Genomic DNA, 17624 nt, shown 5'->3' with positions numbered 1-17624 from the left:
ACTGTCCCAAACCCCAAACGCCTCTGGCTCTGCTTCACACTGCTGTTACGGCTACATCACTCACAATACTCTGTCTGTCACTGTGTGTATGTATGTGAGCACAGAAGTACCACACGGTGTTATGGTCTTAATTTAAATGGAAAAGATGATATGATAATTCTTGACAAAGATGGTTTATTTTAGAGCCAATTGCATGCCAGCATGCAATTTTCAAATATACTGTATTAATATAGCATGCTGTTAATCCAAAATCAAAGAACTTACTGTTGTCTGTGACAACCTGACAAGGCTACTACGAGATCTGGAGAGTGTCTCGACTTATTTAAGCTCATCACTTCTGTGGGTTGTTTACTTAGCTGTGTCTCTGAGGACACCCTCCCTCACTATTTGCTCAATATGGAAGCATCAGACACAGCTGTGCTGCCCTCTCAGCTTCAGGCAGCCCAGTGTACACATGTCCATGTTCATTAGTGTCTGCCATTTACACCTGTACAGAGGCCAAGAAAATGAAGCGTAGTGACTAGGCTGAGTTAAAAATGGAATACTCTGCGCATTGTACTTTGTTTCTGTGCCATAATGCGCTTGTCTTTGCCAAAATATTCAGAGCATATCCAGAATTTGAAATAGACTCTTCTTTACATGCGCGCACACACAACTGGACAGCTCTGGTGAAATGAGAGTGAATACTTCTCATTGGGTTTGTTTGGACACGTCTATGGGTGCTTTGCTGGTTTGGCTGTTATTTAAGGTGTGTAGTTGTACCGCATGAGAAACTCTTCAAGGAGATTTGTTCAGAAGCATAGGCCCTGGTACAACCGCTGAAAATGGACACCTAATTATAATTTGACTGTGTGTGTGTGTGTGTGTGTGTGTGTGTGTGTGTGTGTGTGTGTGTGCGTGTGTGTCGCTTAGAAGTATGTCTCCCCCTTTAGTCTCTGCACAAGCAGTTAAAATAGTCCATTTTAGCAAGCCTTCGAATCTGTGACGCCCGACATCATTAAACAGAGATCTGCATGTCTGTAATTTTAAGCCACAGTCTGTCACCAGAGAGAGAGAGAGAGCAAGAGAGCGAGGTCCTACAGTATGAGTGGTAGTCTATGGAAAACTTCACAGTGACTGTTTTCAAACTCTTTTGTATCTTGCCCAACAAAACATCTTGGCTTGGCATTTTATGGAGTTAGAATAGTGCAATACCGTAATGTTGCGCTTTTCAAATTCCTCCCTTTGATTTTGAGAGTTTCAGGCCTTGTCTCATTCTCCCAGTGCCTTCTTTGGCAAGAAGTTTTTAGCAATAGTCTACGACATGAACATTAAATTGATTGATTACACATAAGCTAATGTGGTTGCCCGTCACACTGGTTGTTTACTACAACTTCAATCCCAGTTCCAAAAAAGAACACTTTGACAAGGAATGCTGATTTTTTTTTTTTTTTATTCCATGTTGGGTCTACATTAAATTACACAGTAAGGGAAAAATTACACTATAATTCTCCTAACCTTATTTCCATTGCATATAGTAATTGCTGGCACAAGCTAAGCGTAAACCTTTCAAACACCACCCTAGCACATGCTCTTTGCTGAACATGCTACCTGTGTGTCAGCAACCGGGTATGATAAAGTAATTAGAGGATAAGATATCTCTATGATTAACCTGCAATCCAGGCCTTGCTTCAGGACTAATTAAAAGTTAGCCAAGGCACACCAAAGGAAGGAAAGAGAAGGTCTTGCAGCTGAACCTCCTGTTACTTCCTCTGGACTCTTTTTATTTTCTATCCTCCTGTTGGCTTTGTAGTTTCCTGCTGTTTTGCCATGTTTCAGCTTTCATGTGGTTGGGTTTTTTTCCCCCATCAAACTAGGATATGGCTGCCCAAGGGATTACATGTCACCATCAGAACACTCTCAGCAACCTGTTTATCTGACATGATCACTTCCTCTACGGGGCCAAAGGCAAGTAGTTCTCGGGGGAAATGTTGTGAAAAGACTGTGCAACATGATAAGCTTTTTAAAGTTTCTACACGTTTATTGTGCTAGTAAAATTTTAGGTAATAATGATCAGTTGTTTGAGGGTTTTTTTCATCTAAATTGTAGGTGTGACAATTAAAATAGATTCAGGTTTTTGAAGATCTATTGTGCACAGATTAATAAACCAATACTAAGCCCCAAGATACAATAGAATGTGTGAAAGTAGGTTTCTGTTGGAAGTGTTATGTGAGATGATATGTTCTAGGACTCCTGAATGGCTCTGTTAAAACTGAAACAGATTATGAATATACAGAGGTGGTTAATCCTTATATAATTTTTTTTTGTGAAAATACTATAATATTTTATGTAATATTATGATGTATTGATGTACATGTCATTCATTTCCAATGAAAAAAAGAATAATACTTAGTGCTCCTTACATTTCTATTTAGATTTCCAAAACACTTAAGGACAAAAACTAGACTTACGAAATACTTGAAGACAAATCTCTTCTCCCACCAATGACATACTCTATACATCAATCAAATTAACTTAATTTAGCATCCAATCATGTTAATATGCAACAATGTAGAAAAACTACCTCTGGATGAAATTATTTGTACACACAGAATTAGCTTTCATTTTTATGCTGACACAGTTGTATGTTTCAGCAAAGACAGATGAGAGACATCTGCTTAACAGCGTTGAGGAATGTGTAAAAGATGCTAGACAGTACGTGATTGTTAATTTCCTCCTGCTAAATTCTGATAAGATTTTAATACTTTTAGTAGGACCACCTGCAGCTAGAAGTAAGCTTTCTGATTACATAGTTTATCATGATGGTCTTTCTGTCTCATCATGTGCAGCAGTAACAAAGTCTTTCCTTTGAGGCTCATGAGGATAATATTACCAGGATAGCTTTCTTTCATCTCAGAAATATTGCTAAAATAAATTATATGATGTGGTTTCATGATGCAGAAAAATGTTTTCATGTTTTTGTTACATCTAAATTAAATTATTGTAATGTCTTACAGTCTGGATGTTCTAGTAAGTGGATAAATACATGCTAGTTAGTCAAGAATGCCTCACTAGGGTCCTTACCAGAAAAATCTGACCACAATCTTAAGCAATCTACACTGGCTCCCAATTAATTTTCTAAATGGATCAAAAATCCTTAATGATTCACCACACCTACTTTGATCAAAAGGTAGAGGCTGCTTATTGGTCACTTAAATAAGAAGTCTACAGCAGTGGGCAAATCTTTCTCTTACCAAGCCCAAAGTTATAGAGCCGGCTTTCAATCAGTGTTCAGGACTCAGCTACAGTCTCAGGGTCTAGGTTAAAAATATATTTGTTTAGTTAAATCTCTAAAATCTCTTAGTAGGTTTTTCTTAGACACAAGAGTAGATCTGAAGGGATCATGGACATATAGAGTGTTTTGGTAAACTGAGATGTTTGGATGCTGTTGTATCTGCACCCTCACAAGTTCACTCAGGTTTGCTGATGGTGGTTATGTAGGCTGTATCCCAGTGATCTTTATATCTGTGCTACCTTATGGCCCTTTCCTTTAAATATTCTGCCATAGATAGTCTTGCTGGAGTCTCTGAATGCACCCTGATCAAACTGTACATGATGCTTAATAATCATTGTTTCTCTCTCTCCCTGTCACTCTACTTTCCTTTTATCCTCCTCTCTCTCTCTCTCTCTCTCTCTCTCTCTCTCTCTCTCTCTCTCTCTCTCTCTCTTTTTTTCTCTCTCTCTTTACCTTTTTCTCTCCTCTTCCTCTCTCTCAGTCACATTAAAAATGCTCCTGAGTTACCAGTGACCAGCACCTAATTAATTGTAATGCCCTACTTCTGAATGGGGTTCTCTTCAATTGGAGACAAAAATGCCACAACACTGCATTACTGAACTTGAGGATGAGCATTCTGGCTCTACCTCAATTATAGTTCAAACGTGATGAGGTAAAGACTTGTGCATAATGTGGTATATCCTTTGCTGCCCAGCACCAACAGAATTTGAAAAAGTAACTTTCACTAATTTGCTAACTAGCACTATTTATCCATTTTTGCCAGTTTTTCCATCATGCCAGGTTATAACTGCACTGATTCTAGCAGCTAATATAAGTTGGCTAGATAGTAAGTCTGAATTATTAAATTAATTTCTACAGTAACAGCTCTTTCAATAGAATCACTTGTTTAACAATAATAAAGTTGTTTTTCTATTTCATTTTCTCAATTTATTTTATTGCTGTATAGTTATTGAGCATGAATAAAAAAAGATATGCAATAATGATAATGACCACTTAAAAATGCTTTAAGTAACATGTAGATTTGAACGGCTCTGCCATATTAAATGCACGATTTTGCCTATCTGGTCTTTAATCCTAAATTAATTTGACCAACAATATGACTCAATCTAGAAAAGTTATAAGAACTTAAAGTTCTAAGAACTTTGGATTGTGTAGATTAAGAACTAAATAAATAGCACCACTGATATAATGTTCAATGCATGAGCACACCACAGACTGCTCAAACAAATGACAAACAGTTAAATGAAACTTACAGTGTCAGCTGAAGATCTTGCACTTTATAAAAGCGTGCATAAAATGTGTATAAGTCTACAAGTGGGATGTTTAAGAGTGGTTATCATGGTGGAAACCACTCAGTATCAGTTGTGAGAGAGATTCCACAATGCTACTGGAGAATTGTTATGCGAATAGAACTTCTGTTAAAAATAACAGGGATGTCTGGAGAAAATAGCTTTAGATACCAACATTGAAACCTCATCTCATTTCTCAAGCATAGTGGGAGTATAATGGTGAGCTCCTTTTCTGCCTTAAGCCTTGGGCTTTATACATGGACAGGAAAATGTCCAGATGTCAATGTATAGAATGAGAATTCAAAATCAAGTTTTTGTGAAAAAAAATAGACCTTTCATAGTCCTTTCCATAATCCTGATGAAATGCTTTGTGATACACAAAAGCATTTAATCAAGGCATTCCAAAATACAAAACAAGTATACAGGGAAATTAGCTGTACAGGACAGAATGGAAGCTAAAAATTACAGTTTTTTTGCTAAAGTGACTGCTTTTTCTTTTTCCATTCATGTCCATGGATGTCTTTTTCCATGACATTTGCGCAATTATATAAATATTAAGTAGTTAAATAAAAGTTTGGGGTTATTAAATGAACATAGACATTCGTGAAATGCAATCAAACTGCAAGAACTTTAAGTTTGTCTAATTCTGATGTGAAGCCTAGACACAATGCGAAAGATCTTGCTTCACATAATGACAGTTTTTTTTTTTTTTTGTTAAGAGTATTTTTTTAATTCAATTATTAAAAGCCCTTAATGTCTCAGCATATTAACCATATATCATTATATTGTATTATTCATATTGAATTATTACTATGTTTTATGGCCAAAATATTAGCAATATAAATTTCACAAAAGTGAGAATCGTAATCTGTAGACACTGATCGACTTGTACGAGTCTAAGGGTCTATTTTCTACATTACAGCAAAAAAAGTGAAATCTAGCATGTTGGCTCTGTGATCAGCCAAAAGATTCAGCCAGTTTCTCAGGAAGAAATTGGTACGACTGTATAGACATCTGTGGTCAACTGTGTTAGTTTAATATAAAGCGATTTCTTAACATTTTATGTTTGAAATACAAATAAAGTATATATACATATATATATATATATATATATATATATATATATATATATATATATATATATATATATACACACACCACTGTAAATAATAATATAAATCATATCATTTGCATATTTACATTATTAGCATAGTGTCATGCAGCACCAGGTCTCACAAAACTACTTTTACAGAATTGATAAGCTCCGTTAAGTGCCACGTACAATACAGTAATTTACTGCAAGAAATTTGTATAGTTCCCTTATAAAGGGAAACATCACTCTGTCTTCCTAAAGATCTGGAAAAAAACAAACAAACAAACAAAACTTGTCTTTAGGGCAGAGTCCTACATTCAGTCTTCAACACGGTGCACTTTTTCTGCATCCATCCACAAAATCTGATCTATCCTTATAATGGGGCGTCCTTTCAGGGAATCAGTTCTCCTGTGTCCCTTCTGCCTGTGTCCATGCATGCACATGTGATATTGAACGTATGCAAACGTGTGTGAATACGCATGTGTGAGTGAATGTGAGGGAGCATTAAAAGCCAGTTGTCCTAAATATGTCCTAGCGTGGCTGACATGTGTGAAGGGGTCTGGTTGCTTTGTTCGTGTTTTTGCGAGGCTGTTGCTGCTGCTGTTGCTGCTGCTGCTGCTGCTGCTGCTGCTGCTGCAGGTTATCTGACCCTTGATCTTTCTCGGCTCTGCACACCAAGCCCTGATCGCATTCGCAGCGCTGGAAGATCTCAAGGCCGTGACTGTCTTTGCGGTGGTGACGCGTGCAGATCTGGCCCTCCGTCACCACTGGCTTACAGATCCGAGACCAGAAGTGGCGAGCACAGCACAGACCCTTGGAGCAGTCTGAGGACCTCAGACACTTGTCTCCTTCAACTATGAGGTGTGAAAGAACACCTGAGATTAGTCATTTTATTTTAGGATTGGGATTTGAAAATTTGGGGTTAGTCATTTTATTTTACGATTGGGATTTGAAAATGTGGTATTAGTATTGCAGTGATTTAAGTAGAAAGAATTGATCTACCTTTCGGTTCATCTGGTCTTGAAGAGGCGACAGTTGTCTTTTTAGGCTGCTGTTGCACCACTGTTTTGATCTGGTCACCTAATGCACTTGTAGGGTTGTTATGAACCTCAGTGGTCTGCTTGGAGATAACCGTCGTGCTGACAACCTGAGTGGCGTTTACTTCACCTGCTTGGCAAACACCTGCAAGAAAGCGCACGTCAGATCACTTCTTATTGCCATTTTCACAGATGTGTTCCAGGTGGCATGCGTTGGGAATTCAGGAGCAGTTCGAGGGCAGATTCTCACCGTTAATGCACCGGTTTCCTGCGCAGCACATCGCGTCTCGAGCGCATCTCTTCCTGCGTTTGCGGCACGGCTGACAAATCCCGCGAGAGCAGAACTCCGAAACAGCGCACTGAGAAACACCGCCGCAGCTCTGAGGCTGGATGGGGAGGAAAAGATGCGAATTTGATCCAAAATTTTTAAAAACATTGCTTTTGATTTAGATATTCATTTCACATTATGACAAAAAGTTAAGTTTTAAGAGGGCAACACTGACGTACCGCTGTGCGCTCTCCGGCTCCCGGGTCTGTCTTGGGCGCTTGTGGGCTCGCGCTCACCGGCTCGGCGCTTCCTGCTGCTCCAGGCTGCAGGTTCTTGATGGAGTTCCGGGAAGCCGTTTCGGCGTCAGCGATGCACCCAGCGAGATAAACAGCAACTACTGCAGACAACCAGAGATGCCTCATGGTCATATCCTGAACGGAGATAAATCCGCCGGTGTGTTTAAAGAACCCGCGGGAAAAATATCTGAAAGTCGTGTGAGGGGATGCTGAGGGTCCGGGAAGAGGATGCCTACCGAGGGTCCGACACAACGTGTGTGCAGAGCGGCAGAGTGGCATGAGCTTTATACACGTGCATTTTGTGGACACACGCCCCTCCTCAACGTGCAACCGTGTTGGGTAATGAGGGCAGAGTACTGACAATTCAAAAACATACGATCTCTCTCTCTCTCTCTCTCTCTCTCTCTCTCTCTCTCATACACACTCGCTGCGCGCGAGCTTTGTTCTCTGTCGCAAAAAGGCGTGCGCGCACCTCCCCAAGGCGCGCGCAGACTAGGATGCATCTCCTAAAGCGGGGTTTAAAGACTATCATTACACTCCACTATTTACCTGCCAATAAACAGCTAGAAGGTATTTACTTGACACTTTGCGTGTGTGCGTGCGTTCGCTCGTGTTCTGGTCATTTGCAGAGTTCTGTCAGTTTGTTTAAGCACCAATAGCTCAACGCTGGTGCACATTTTCGGCAGTGATGGTTCTGTGTTTTATATATAGATGTGCGTCATATTTCTCAGTCTTAATTAATCAGAGTTAGTTCATTTCTTAACGCAAAAGATCAACCAAGATTTGATCACATGTAGAAGGGCAGCAAGGTCATACCATGGGAAATAATTTTCCATTATACCATTACTACCGAGACTTCCAGCAGACACCTCAGACTTTTTATGATGGAGATCCCAATTCAGCAGCTCTGAGTGCAAGAGGTGTGTGAAACAGTGGTGGCTTTAAGAACTTCTTGGTAAAAGTTATGCTGCGTAGAAATCTGAAAAAATAAAAAACGTTTAAAAAAAAGTAGAGAAAGTAACTAAATCTGGAATAAAGCACAGAAAAGATGATGGCTGTCAGATTTTTACCTGCAAATGTTTAGACAGTTGAAAATAAAAAATAAATAATAATAATAAAAAAACCACAGTTATTTCTTAATAAAAAACGAATAAATAAATAATAATGTTGTTTAAACAAATATTTTGGTCGACCAATCCCCATGAGATATTGAATTTCTTTAAATATTACACTTGACTTCTGTTTAGAAGAATATATATATATATATATATATTAAGGATCTTGAATTAAGACCATTTCTTTCTATATGTGCAATGAGACTTTTGCACATTATAGTATATAATGTGATGATATAAAATGCTATCTATCTATCTATCTATCTATCTATCTATCTATCTATCTATCTATCTATCTATCTATCTATCTATCTATCTATCTATCTATCTATCTATCTTAATAATTAATAATATCTTGCTAATTATTTTGGTCATACCTTTCATACATAAAATTTAAATTAAACTACACTGTATGGGGGCAAAAGAACATCTTTATGTAAGAATCACATATGCACCGTTTGAGGTTTGTTTATATCAGGACTATATATAGGGGAGAATTTTTGCTGCACTTTTTGCTTAAGTAATCCAGGTATCAAACTGATAGTTTGTCACTAGACGTGTTCCTGCATATTCTTATATTCTTCCAACTTTCTACACATTTATGTCAACAAAGCAGCTTATTAACGAGCCCTTCAGCAATAAACTGTGAAAATCCAAGAGCAGGTAATGCAAGCACAGATTTGTAATAGTCTGGCTCCCTCTGTTGGTGTTAAAAGAAAACCAGAGAGAGGCTGAGACACAGGGCTAAGTAACACTTAAAAGTAATTTATCTTTATTTCAGCATTATAAAATTAATAACAGGCACTCTGCAAGTGGCTTTGCACTACAAGGACCTCAAAATGCAGTCATATAAAATAAATATCTTGGCAAAAAAATCACACCACCCAAGATAAAAAAAAAAAAAAGAATAAAGAATGCAATCTAGACATGAAAAGTAAAGGCAGATCAGAGAATTAAGACGGTTCAGACTAGGTCTTATACCACATGAAGAAGTGTCAAATATTTCATAATCTAGGGAATGATATATTAATGATTTTCAGTCAAATTACTAATGCCTTTAAGTACAGCCTAATAATTTAAGCAACGGACATGTACAGTATTATGACACAACTGCGAATAGGCAATTCAAGAAATGTTCATTATTATATATTCGTACTGCGCTAGATCATTTTCAAGTAGGTAGAAATCACATTGTTGGCATTCAAATGATGAACCATGTGATGGCCAATTGCTGGCAGTCTAAGCAACTGAGGAAACTCTCCCAAAAAAAAAAAAAAAAAAAAAAAGTGGTTATTTATAAATAATGCCCCAGATTTATATTGTGTCCATTGTGGGCTATATAGAAAGCATTAGATGCAGTTTACTGCAAATCATGACTGCCATCTCCTCTTGGTTTAGCTGCAGTGGCTATGCCGGATCAGTAAGTAGTGAAGCGAGGACTCAGATGAGGAGGGCACCTCAATGCAGTATAGTAAGATGTATCCTATATGTTATAATAGTCGGGATTAAGTACTGCAGCACAGTGCAAATTCACAAACAGGATGAAACGGTCAGGTAACGCAGTGCTATTAGTTTTCATCGCCACTGCCAGTCAAGCCACATAAAAATACAAAGGCAATCTCATGCCTTAATGACACATGAATCTGTGTCTTTATCCAATTTCACAGTGTATAGCTGTGTGCAGATTTAGATTAGGAAAAAAAAAAAACAGAAAGAAATGTGACTTTTCACTATAGATTGTCCAAAACAGATTGTAACACGATTGCAATAGTAAAGGAAATGGATGTGTTCTGATGGCAAGCACTTTGGTGCAGCACACGGATGATTACTAGAGAGAATTAGGATGCCATTGACTTAAGGCACTGTTTCTTTTCATTGTCAGCTCATTTGTAATGTAATCAGTGAAATGTATCTGTGAATCACCTGAATTGATCTATAGTTATTTGATCATATCAAGACTCACTTTATAGGCCTGTTAAAAATCAACCTGCCTGATCACAGTGGTTTCTGGTTTACAAACAATTATTTCCCATTACAGCCTCGACTTACAGCTATGTTCACATTACAAGCCTTATTGCTCAATTGTACTTTTTGTATTCCTCCGCTCAGGCCTTTCTAAACCAATAATAATAATAATAATCGGTAATCATATATTTCTGAAAATCCATCATCGCTGAGGCAATAAAATCAGCATTTTAAACTCGGAAGATTATTTGCTTTATACAGTAGGTCAGTAGGCAGCTTGTTGGGTGTTGATGAGAAGTGTGAAGCAGAAGAAAAAGACCTGCTGTATAGCTTTTTTGCTCCTTTTCTGATTATTTCTGGGATGTTTAAAGAATATCTTGAATTATTTAAAAGAATAATCTTAAAAGATTTCAAATCTGGCAATTTTCTATATGGAACAGATGATGAGAGTTCAAAATCAGATTGCAAAAAAAAAAAAAACCAATAAGACATTTAATTACTCAACTAATTCAACTTTGTAATGTGAACATAGACTAATGGGCTGTGTTCAACTACACAAAAGCTGATTATCCTGAATTTAATGGGCTCTATGGGCATATTATATTAAATTAATAATGTTGTAATTCTGAGGCACACTGGAAGCTGGGATAAACCATACAAGCTCTGAGCTTGAGAGCCATACCAGTCACCTTCATTTACACCCAACAATAATTTAAGAATGTAATAATTACATTATTATACAAATATCAGCATCGGTCACTTCTGGAACGAATTCCCAGGCGTTATTATCCATTGAATCCAACTTAAATTTGTGCTGTTTAATGAACATTAGTTACAGAATAACTTTATCATGTAATATATTACTATGTATATGTTCTGACATAACCTGATATTGTGACATTCGTGTCTGTGTGAACACAATCCTGGCTTTGATGTATAGTGATGGAATCCAATTTTGTGTAACACACTTTACTGAGTAGTCTGCACAAGAGTTCAAAAAGACTTTGCAGCCAATCATGGAGAAAAAGCAATCAAGTAAGTTTACAACCTGCTACAACATATCCACAATATCCTGTGTTAAGAAGGGCTTGTGGCAGGTACGCATTCACACACGCACATACACACACACATACACACAAATGATATGAATATATTATTCCCCCTTGTAATTAGGACTGGTGTATAAACAGTCCTAAGTATCGTAAACCCACACAGACTTTAATTCCTCTCCTTCAACAGTTGAGACTAAAGCAAAAAGAAGTGTTTGGTCTTCCCTCTGATCAGCCTCTTTTCTCTCTTTCTCTTTTCAAGCAGTTTTAAATGCAGCCTGTCCCAAAAGAAGCAGCTTTGTTCCAGGCAACAGTGGAACAGGTCTTTAGTTTGGTGTGTATAAGCTTGTAGTGCGTATATTTAGAAATCTATATCCCAGCCAGAGTTATCGTCAGGAGGAGGATCCTCGTTGTCCTCAGGAAAGCTGTCGAAATTGCTTGTGTCTGTAGCTGATGTGACCTGGGAGGACATCATAAAACACGTCATATAATTTTGTCAGACCAAAATACACATACAGAACAGAAGTCTTTTAATATTCAATTCAGTTTTATTTGAATAGTGCTTTTTTAACAATGCCCCACAGCAGCATTTCAGAGATAAGATAAGATTATATCATTCAGGATTTAACTTTTAGTAATATGTATGGTTTGCACTCTAGTTTCCTACTCGCTGCATGTTAGTGTAGCATGCACTCCTTTGCATACCTGAGAGCCTCCCTAGCGGCATGTTACTGCTTCTATCTTTTTAATAAGCAATGTAAGTATATACTGTTACAAAATAGAATGTGTTTGTGTTTATCCAAGCCAGAGTGCATTAAAAAGGCACATTAGTATATGATGTTTGTTTACTGTTTAGCAGAAGCCCACTGGGTTTTGTTACCACCTGCTGCTTTTCTCTATTCTAGCAGTTTTGCGGCTAACCACCAAGTCTGTTGTTTTGCTGCAAGTGTATGTTTGCCAACAAAAGAGCAAGCACACTGTGTTAACAATACTTGCTGCTCATGCTTCTTTCTCGCCGACAATACAATATAGCTTAAATTAAAGAATAAAGTTTAAGCCATGATCTATAAAAAGCATGGTCAGCAGGCTAGCTGGTCATACCTTTAGCAATTCAGAATTTAAATGTATATGAAGTGTCTCTAATGACTGTTACTATTACAGTTATCTGTACTGTTTCAGCTTCTCAAGTACTCTAATTGTGGCTTATGTATCTGAAGTGTTTCATCACATTAAAAATTTTATCCATTATTAATGCGTAATTGTCTGTTCCAGTTGTATCATGCTAACCTGAGAAAATCAGACAGATCTTTTTTTTTTACTTATACAGTACCTATGTACTAATTACACATTGATTACACAACCTCACACTTATTTAGAGTGTAATGGTTACAAAAATTAACATTCTAATATAACAGTTTTTTTAGTATGTTCAATTCAAACAATCTTCAACAATCTTCTATTTAAACATTTGGCAGCTCAACCAAAAGGAAAATGTTATTGAAAGCCTTCAGTGGCACTATTAAGAGTAATCAATACACTGGTATTAGACACATTTAATATAAAAGAGGACCAAATTCAGGTCAAATGTATCAAAGTTGGCACTTTTGGCATTCTTCTGGTACTGGTACGTAGGTAGTTATGCACTTACACTAGGGATGATGGGAGGCGCCAGTGTTCCTTTCCGTAAACCGTCCCAGTTAAAGCCCTCAAACCACCTGTACAAAAGACATTAATGAGCACTGATGAAGCTGGTCCAGAATAAGTGGTTATTTCAGATCTTTTAGTACACTGTTGAATAATTGTACAGTAAAAAATTGACTGTAAACATTGTTGTTGATAAGTTGTAATTTTTTACAGTATAAAACTAAAAACATTTACAGTAAATTACAGTAGTTCCATATAGAGTATAAAATAATGCATAATCTGCTTAAAAATCAATTGTTGGAGGGTACAATTGAGCAGAAGATTAAGGGGCTTGCTTGAGGAAAACAAAGCCTTAACAACTAAGCCAATGCAACAAGCTCAACTACCTTTCATCAATTTAACACTGAATTAACACACATTAAAAGAGATTGAATGAACATAAACTGCTTGAGCTAGCTACAGTGGCTGGTAAATGCTATAGTTAGAATGCAGAAAGACATATGCTCATATCCAAGCACAGCCAAACTGTCATGGATAGGTCCTTGAGCAAGACTCATCCATGGCATGCTAAGCAGCAACCAAATGAGCATGTACAGAATTATATACTCCTTTATATATGATATTACAGTACTTTACTGTAAATACTGTATGTTCATAATTCTTTATTTAAAGTACTCTAATAACAATGATGTCAGTAAACATTTATAAAACTGATCATTTGTCTTCACATGGGAGTAAAAGCTGATATTTACGGCTACATAAACAATTTGCTACATGCAGATAATTATATGAAACAAATATAACACAAAACCTTATACACACTCACTTGTGCTTTTGAATATCCTTGACGCCATTTTTTAGATTTCCTAATCTTTCAGAAGGAGTGTCCCTGGAATATATATATAAAAAGTACTGTCAGGAAATGCTACTATAAAAACGAGGTGGGTGTTATGATATTTGTATGTCCACTGGAACACACCTGCATAGCTTTTTAATGAGATTGGCAGCATTTTTTGTAATCTTTTTTGGAAATTCGATCATGTCAATTCCTCTTAAAATGATGTTGTAAGTCTTCATGGGGTCAGGGCCTGAAAAAGGAGGGCTACAATATATTTTGGGGTTAGACATTTTTTTAAACATGATTGCTAAATATAATGTCATTTATTTACCCTACGCTACACACTGACTTACCTGCCTGTTAGTAGTTCATACATGAGGATGCCCAGGGACCAGTAGTCTGCTGAGATATCATGACCCTTGTTAAGAATGATCTCAGGAGCTACGTACTCTGGTGTACCACAGAATGTCCACGTCTTCTTCCCGAATCCAATCTTCTTAGCGAAGCCAAAGTCCACCTTCAAAAAGGAAATGTATTTTACTCATACTACATTTATAATATTTAATAACTATGCAAATAAGAATATGATTTGATTAATTTACCAGTTTGGCATAGCCCCGGTGGTCCAGTATGAGGTTCTCTGGTTTGAGATCTCTATAAATGATACCTTTTGAATGTAAATAGGCGAAAGCCTCCACTACACATGCCGTGTAAAATCGTGTAGTAGAATCATCAAATGAACCCCTGAATTCAACAACAACCACAACAACAACAAAAATAAAAAAAAGCAGTTAGCAGACAAGAGTAGTTACTACATCATGAAATAAATAGTAATTAAGGAATTGGAGTGAGTATAGCTATATGTAGAGCTGACCTGTCTCTGAGGATGGTCCATAATTCTCCTCCAAGACAAGCCTCCATCAACATGTACAGGTATTTACTGTCCTTAAATGTCCTGTATAGTCTGAAAAAAAGCCAAAAAGCATAACAAAAAAGCTGTGACATTAAATGTTCACAGTGACGCACAGTGTATTATAAGACAATGACCTTACTGCTGACCAAAAGACTTTAATAGAATTCCTTATTATAATGATCTATATGTGCTAGAAGATAATTATATTCAGTAATCAGATTTTTATTTTTTAAACAAAATTTGTAACTATGTTGGAAAACTTTAAAGAACAAGTTAAACATAATAAGATTTTAATCTATTAATATTTATTGTGCACGTAATTTGTCACTTCTTAATTTGTCTATTTCCTGTACTTTGTTCACACTACAATCAGAAGTCAGATATGCAGAATAAAGTGTTTCTGATCAATCTATCTACAATTTCTTTTAAACACATGCACAAATAATGTGTTGCATAAATCAATAACACAACCTCCTATCATACATATTTCCTCCTATCCTACACAATTTCACGAGGCAGCCTTCACTCCCTACGTGCATCAAAAATCTTTGGCCACTCATGACCCTCTCGACGGTTCACCACTGTTCCTTCCTTGGAAAACTTTTGATAGATACTGATCACTGAAGAACAGGAGCATCCCACAGGAGCTGCAGTTTTAAAGATGCTCTGACCCAGTCATCTAGCCATCACAATTTGGCCCTCTCTCAAATCCTTACGCTTGCCCATTTTTCCTGGTTATAACATATCAACTTTGAGGACAAAATGTTTAGTTGCTGCCCAATATATCCCACCCACTAACAGGTGCCATGATGAAGAGATAATCCGTGTTTTTCACTTCACCTGCTATAATATTATAATGTCATAACCTTATGCCTTGGCGGTGTAAATAAGATGAGCAAAATGCATACACATACACTGGATATATACAGTGAGGAAAATAAGTATTTGAACACCCTGCTATTTTGCAAGTTCTCCCACTTCAAATCATGGAGGGGTCTGAAATTGTCATCATAGGTGCATGTCCACTGTGAGAGACATAATAAAAAAATCAAGAAATCACAATATATGATTTTTAAACTATTTATTTGTACGATACAGCTGCAAATAAGTATTTGAACACCTGTCTATCAGCTAGAATTCTGACCCTCAAAGACCTGTTAGTCTGCCTTTAAAATGTCCACCTCCACTACATTTATTATCCTAAATTAGATGCACCTCTTTGAGGTCGTTAGCTGCATAAAGACACCTGTCCACCCTATACAATCAGTAAGAATCCAACTACTAACATGGCCAAGACCAAAGAGCTGTCCAAAGACACTAGAGACAAAATTGTACACCTCCACAAGGCTGGAAAGGGCTACAGGGAAATTAGCAAGCAGCTTGGTGAAAAAAGGTCCACTGTTGGAGCAATCATTAGAAAATGGAAGAAGCTAAACATGACCGTCAATCTCCCTCGGACTGGGGCTCCATGCAAGATCTCACCTCGTGGGGTCTTAATGATCCTAAGGAAGGTGAGAAATCAGCCCAGAACTACACGGGAGGAGCTGGTCAATGACCTGAAAAGAGCTGGGACCACCGTTTCCAAGGTTACTGTTGGTAATACACTAAGACGTCATGGTTTGAAATCATGCATGGCACGGAAGGTTCCCCTGTTAAACCAGCACATGTCCAGGCACGTCTTAAGTTTGCCAATGACCATTTGGATGATCCAGAGGAGTCATGGGAGACAGTCATGTGGTCAGATGAGACCAAAATAGAACTTTTGGGTCATAATTCCACTAAACGTGTTTGGAGGAAGAAGAATGATCTACTGTGAAGCATGGGGTGGTAGCATCATGCTTTGGGGGTGTTTTTCTGCACAGAGTTTTTCTGGGACAGGGCGATTGCACTGTATTAAGGAGAGGATGACCGGTGCCATGTATTGCGAGATTTTGGGGTACAACCTCCTTCCCTCAGTTAGAGCATTGAAGATGGGTCGAGGCTGGGTCTTCCAACATGACAATGACCCGAAGCACACACCAGGATAACCAAGGAGTGGCTCTGTAAGAAGCATATCAAGGTTCTGGCGTGGCCTAGCCAGTCTCCAGACCTAAACCCAATAGAGAATTTTTGGAGGGAGCTCAAACTCTGTGTTTCTCAGCGACAAGCCAGAAACCTGACTGATCTAGAGAAGATCTGTGTGGAGGAGTGGGCCAAAATCCCTCCTGCAGTGTGTGCAAACCTGGTGAAAAACTACAGGAAACTTTTGACCTCTGTAATTGCAAACAAAGGCTACTGTACCAAATACAGTTGTGTTCAAAATTATTCAACCCCCAATGCTGTAAATGGTTTTAGGGAATTTAGTGTACATTTGTAATTGTATTCAGAATGAAATCCTACAAGGACTTCTTAAAGAACCATATGCAACTAAAATGACATCAATTAGTTTTGTAATACAGTAGTAAATGTTTCTTTTGTGAATTCTTCATTGACATAATTATTCAACCCCTTAAAGACTACCACTCTGAAGAACAGAGGTTCAATGAAGTGTTTTCAATCAGGTATTGAAAACACCTGTGGATATCAGGGAGCAGCAATAAAGCCTAATAAGCACCAATTAGGCAGCTTTAAAATGACTGTGATACTCAGCTCCTTCTAGACATTTACTGGTGTGGTTACAAACATGGTGAGGTCAAGAGAATGGTCCAGGAAGACAAGAGAACAGGTGATTACTCTTCACAGGAAGGGCAATGGCTATAAGAAGATTGCAAAGATGTTAAACATACCAAGAGACACCATAGGAAGCATCATTCGCAAATTCAAGGCAAAGGGCACTGTTGAAACGCTACCTGGTCGTGGCAGAA

At 37.6% G+C, this 17624-nt stretch overlaps 2 protein-coding genes across 3 annotated transcripts in view; both read right to left on the bottom strand.

Annotated features, from left to right (window-relative positions):
* Positions 1–5724: 5724 nt before the first annotated feature.
* Positions 5725–7774, bottom strand: dkk1a (dickkopf WNT signaling pathway inhibitor 1a). Its single transcript, XM_046876530.1, has 4 exons — positions 7201–7774; positions 6944–7079; positions 6659–6838; positions 5725–6510 (listed from the first exon to the last, which is right to left on the bottom strand). The coding sequence occupies exons 1-4, from the start codon at positions 7534–7536 to the stop codon at positions 6188–6190; spliced, it is 975 nt and encodes a 324-aa protein (XP_046732486.1). The 5' UTR covers positions 7537–7774; the 3' UTR covers positions 5725–6187.
* A 1347-nt stretch (positions 7775–9121) lies between these two features.
* Positions 9122–17624, bottom strand: part of prkg1a (protein kinase cGMP-dependent 1a) — a 72508-nt gene continuing 64005 nt past the window's right edge. For both annotated transcript variants that reach the window (XM_046834131.1, XM_046834123.1), the window contains exons 12-18: positions 14743–14832; positions 14471–14612; positions 14222–14385; positions 14010–14132; positions 13857–13919; positions 13035–13101; positions 9122–11846 (exon numbers count right to left, since the gene is read on the bottom strand). In XM_046834131.1, coding sequence (XP_046690087.1) covers positions 11748–11846; positions 13035–13101; positions 13857–13919; positions 14010–14132; positions 14222–14385; positions 14471–14612; positions 14743–14832 — 748 coding nt within the window. In that variant the 3' untranslated portion in view covers positions 9122–11747. The remainder of the gene's footprint in view (positions 11847–13034; positions 13102–13856; positions 13920–14009; positions 14133–14221; positions 14386–14470; positions 14613–14742; positions 14833–17624) is intronic.

The sequence above is a fragment of the Silurus meridionalis genome, chromosome 2 (assembly GCF_014805685.1).
Source record: "Silurus meridionalis isolate SWU-2019-XX chromosome 2, ASM1480568v1, whole genome shotgun sequence".
In the NCBI taxonomy this organism is placed as follows: Eukaryota; Metazoa; Chordata; class Actinopteri; order Siluriformes; family Siluridae; genus Silurus; species Silurus meridionalis.
This window is presented reverse-complemented; position numbering and strand designations above follow the sequence as displayed.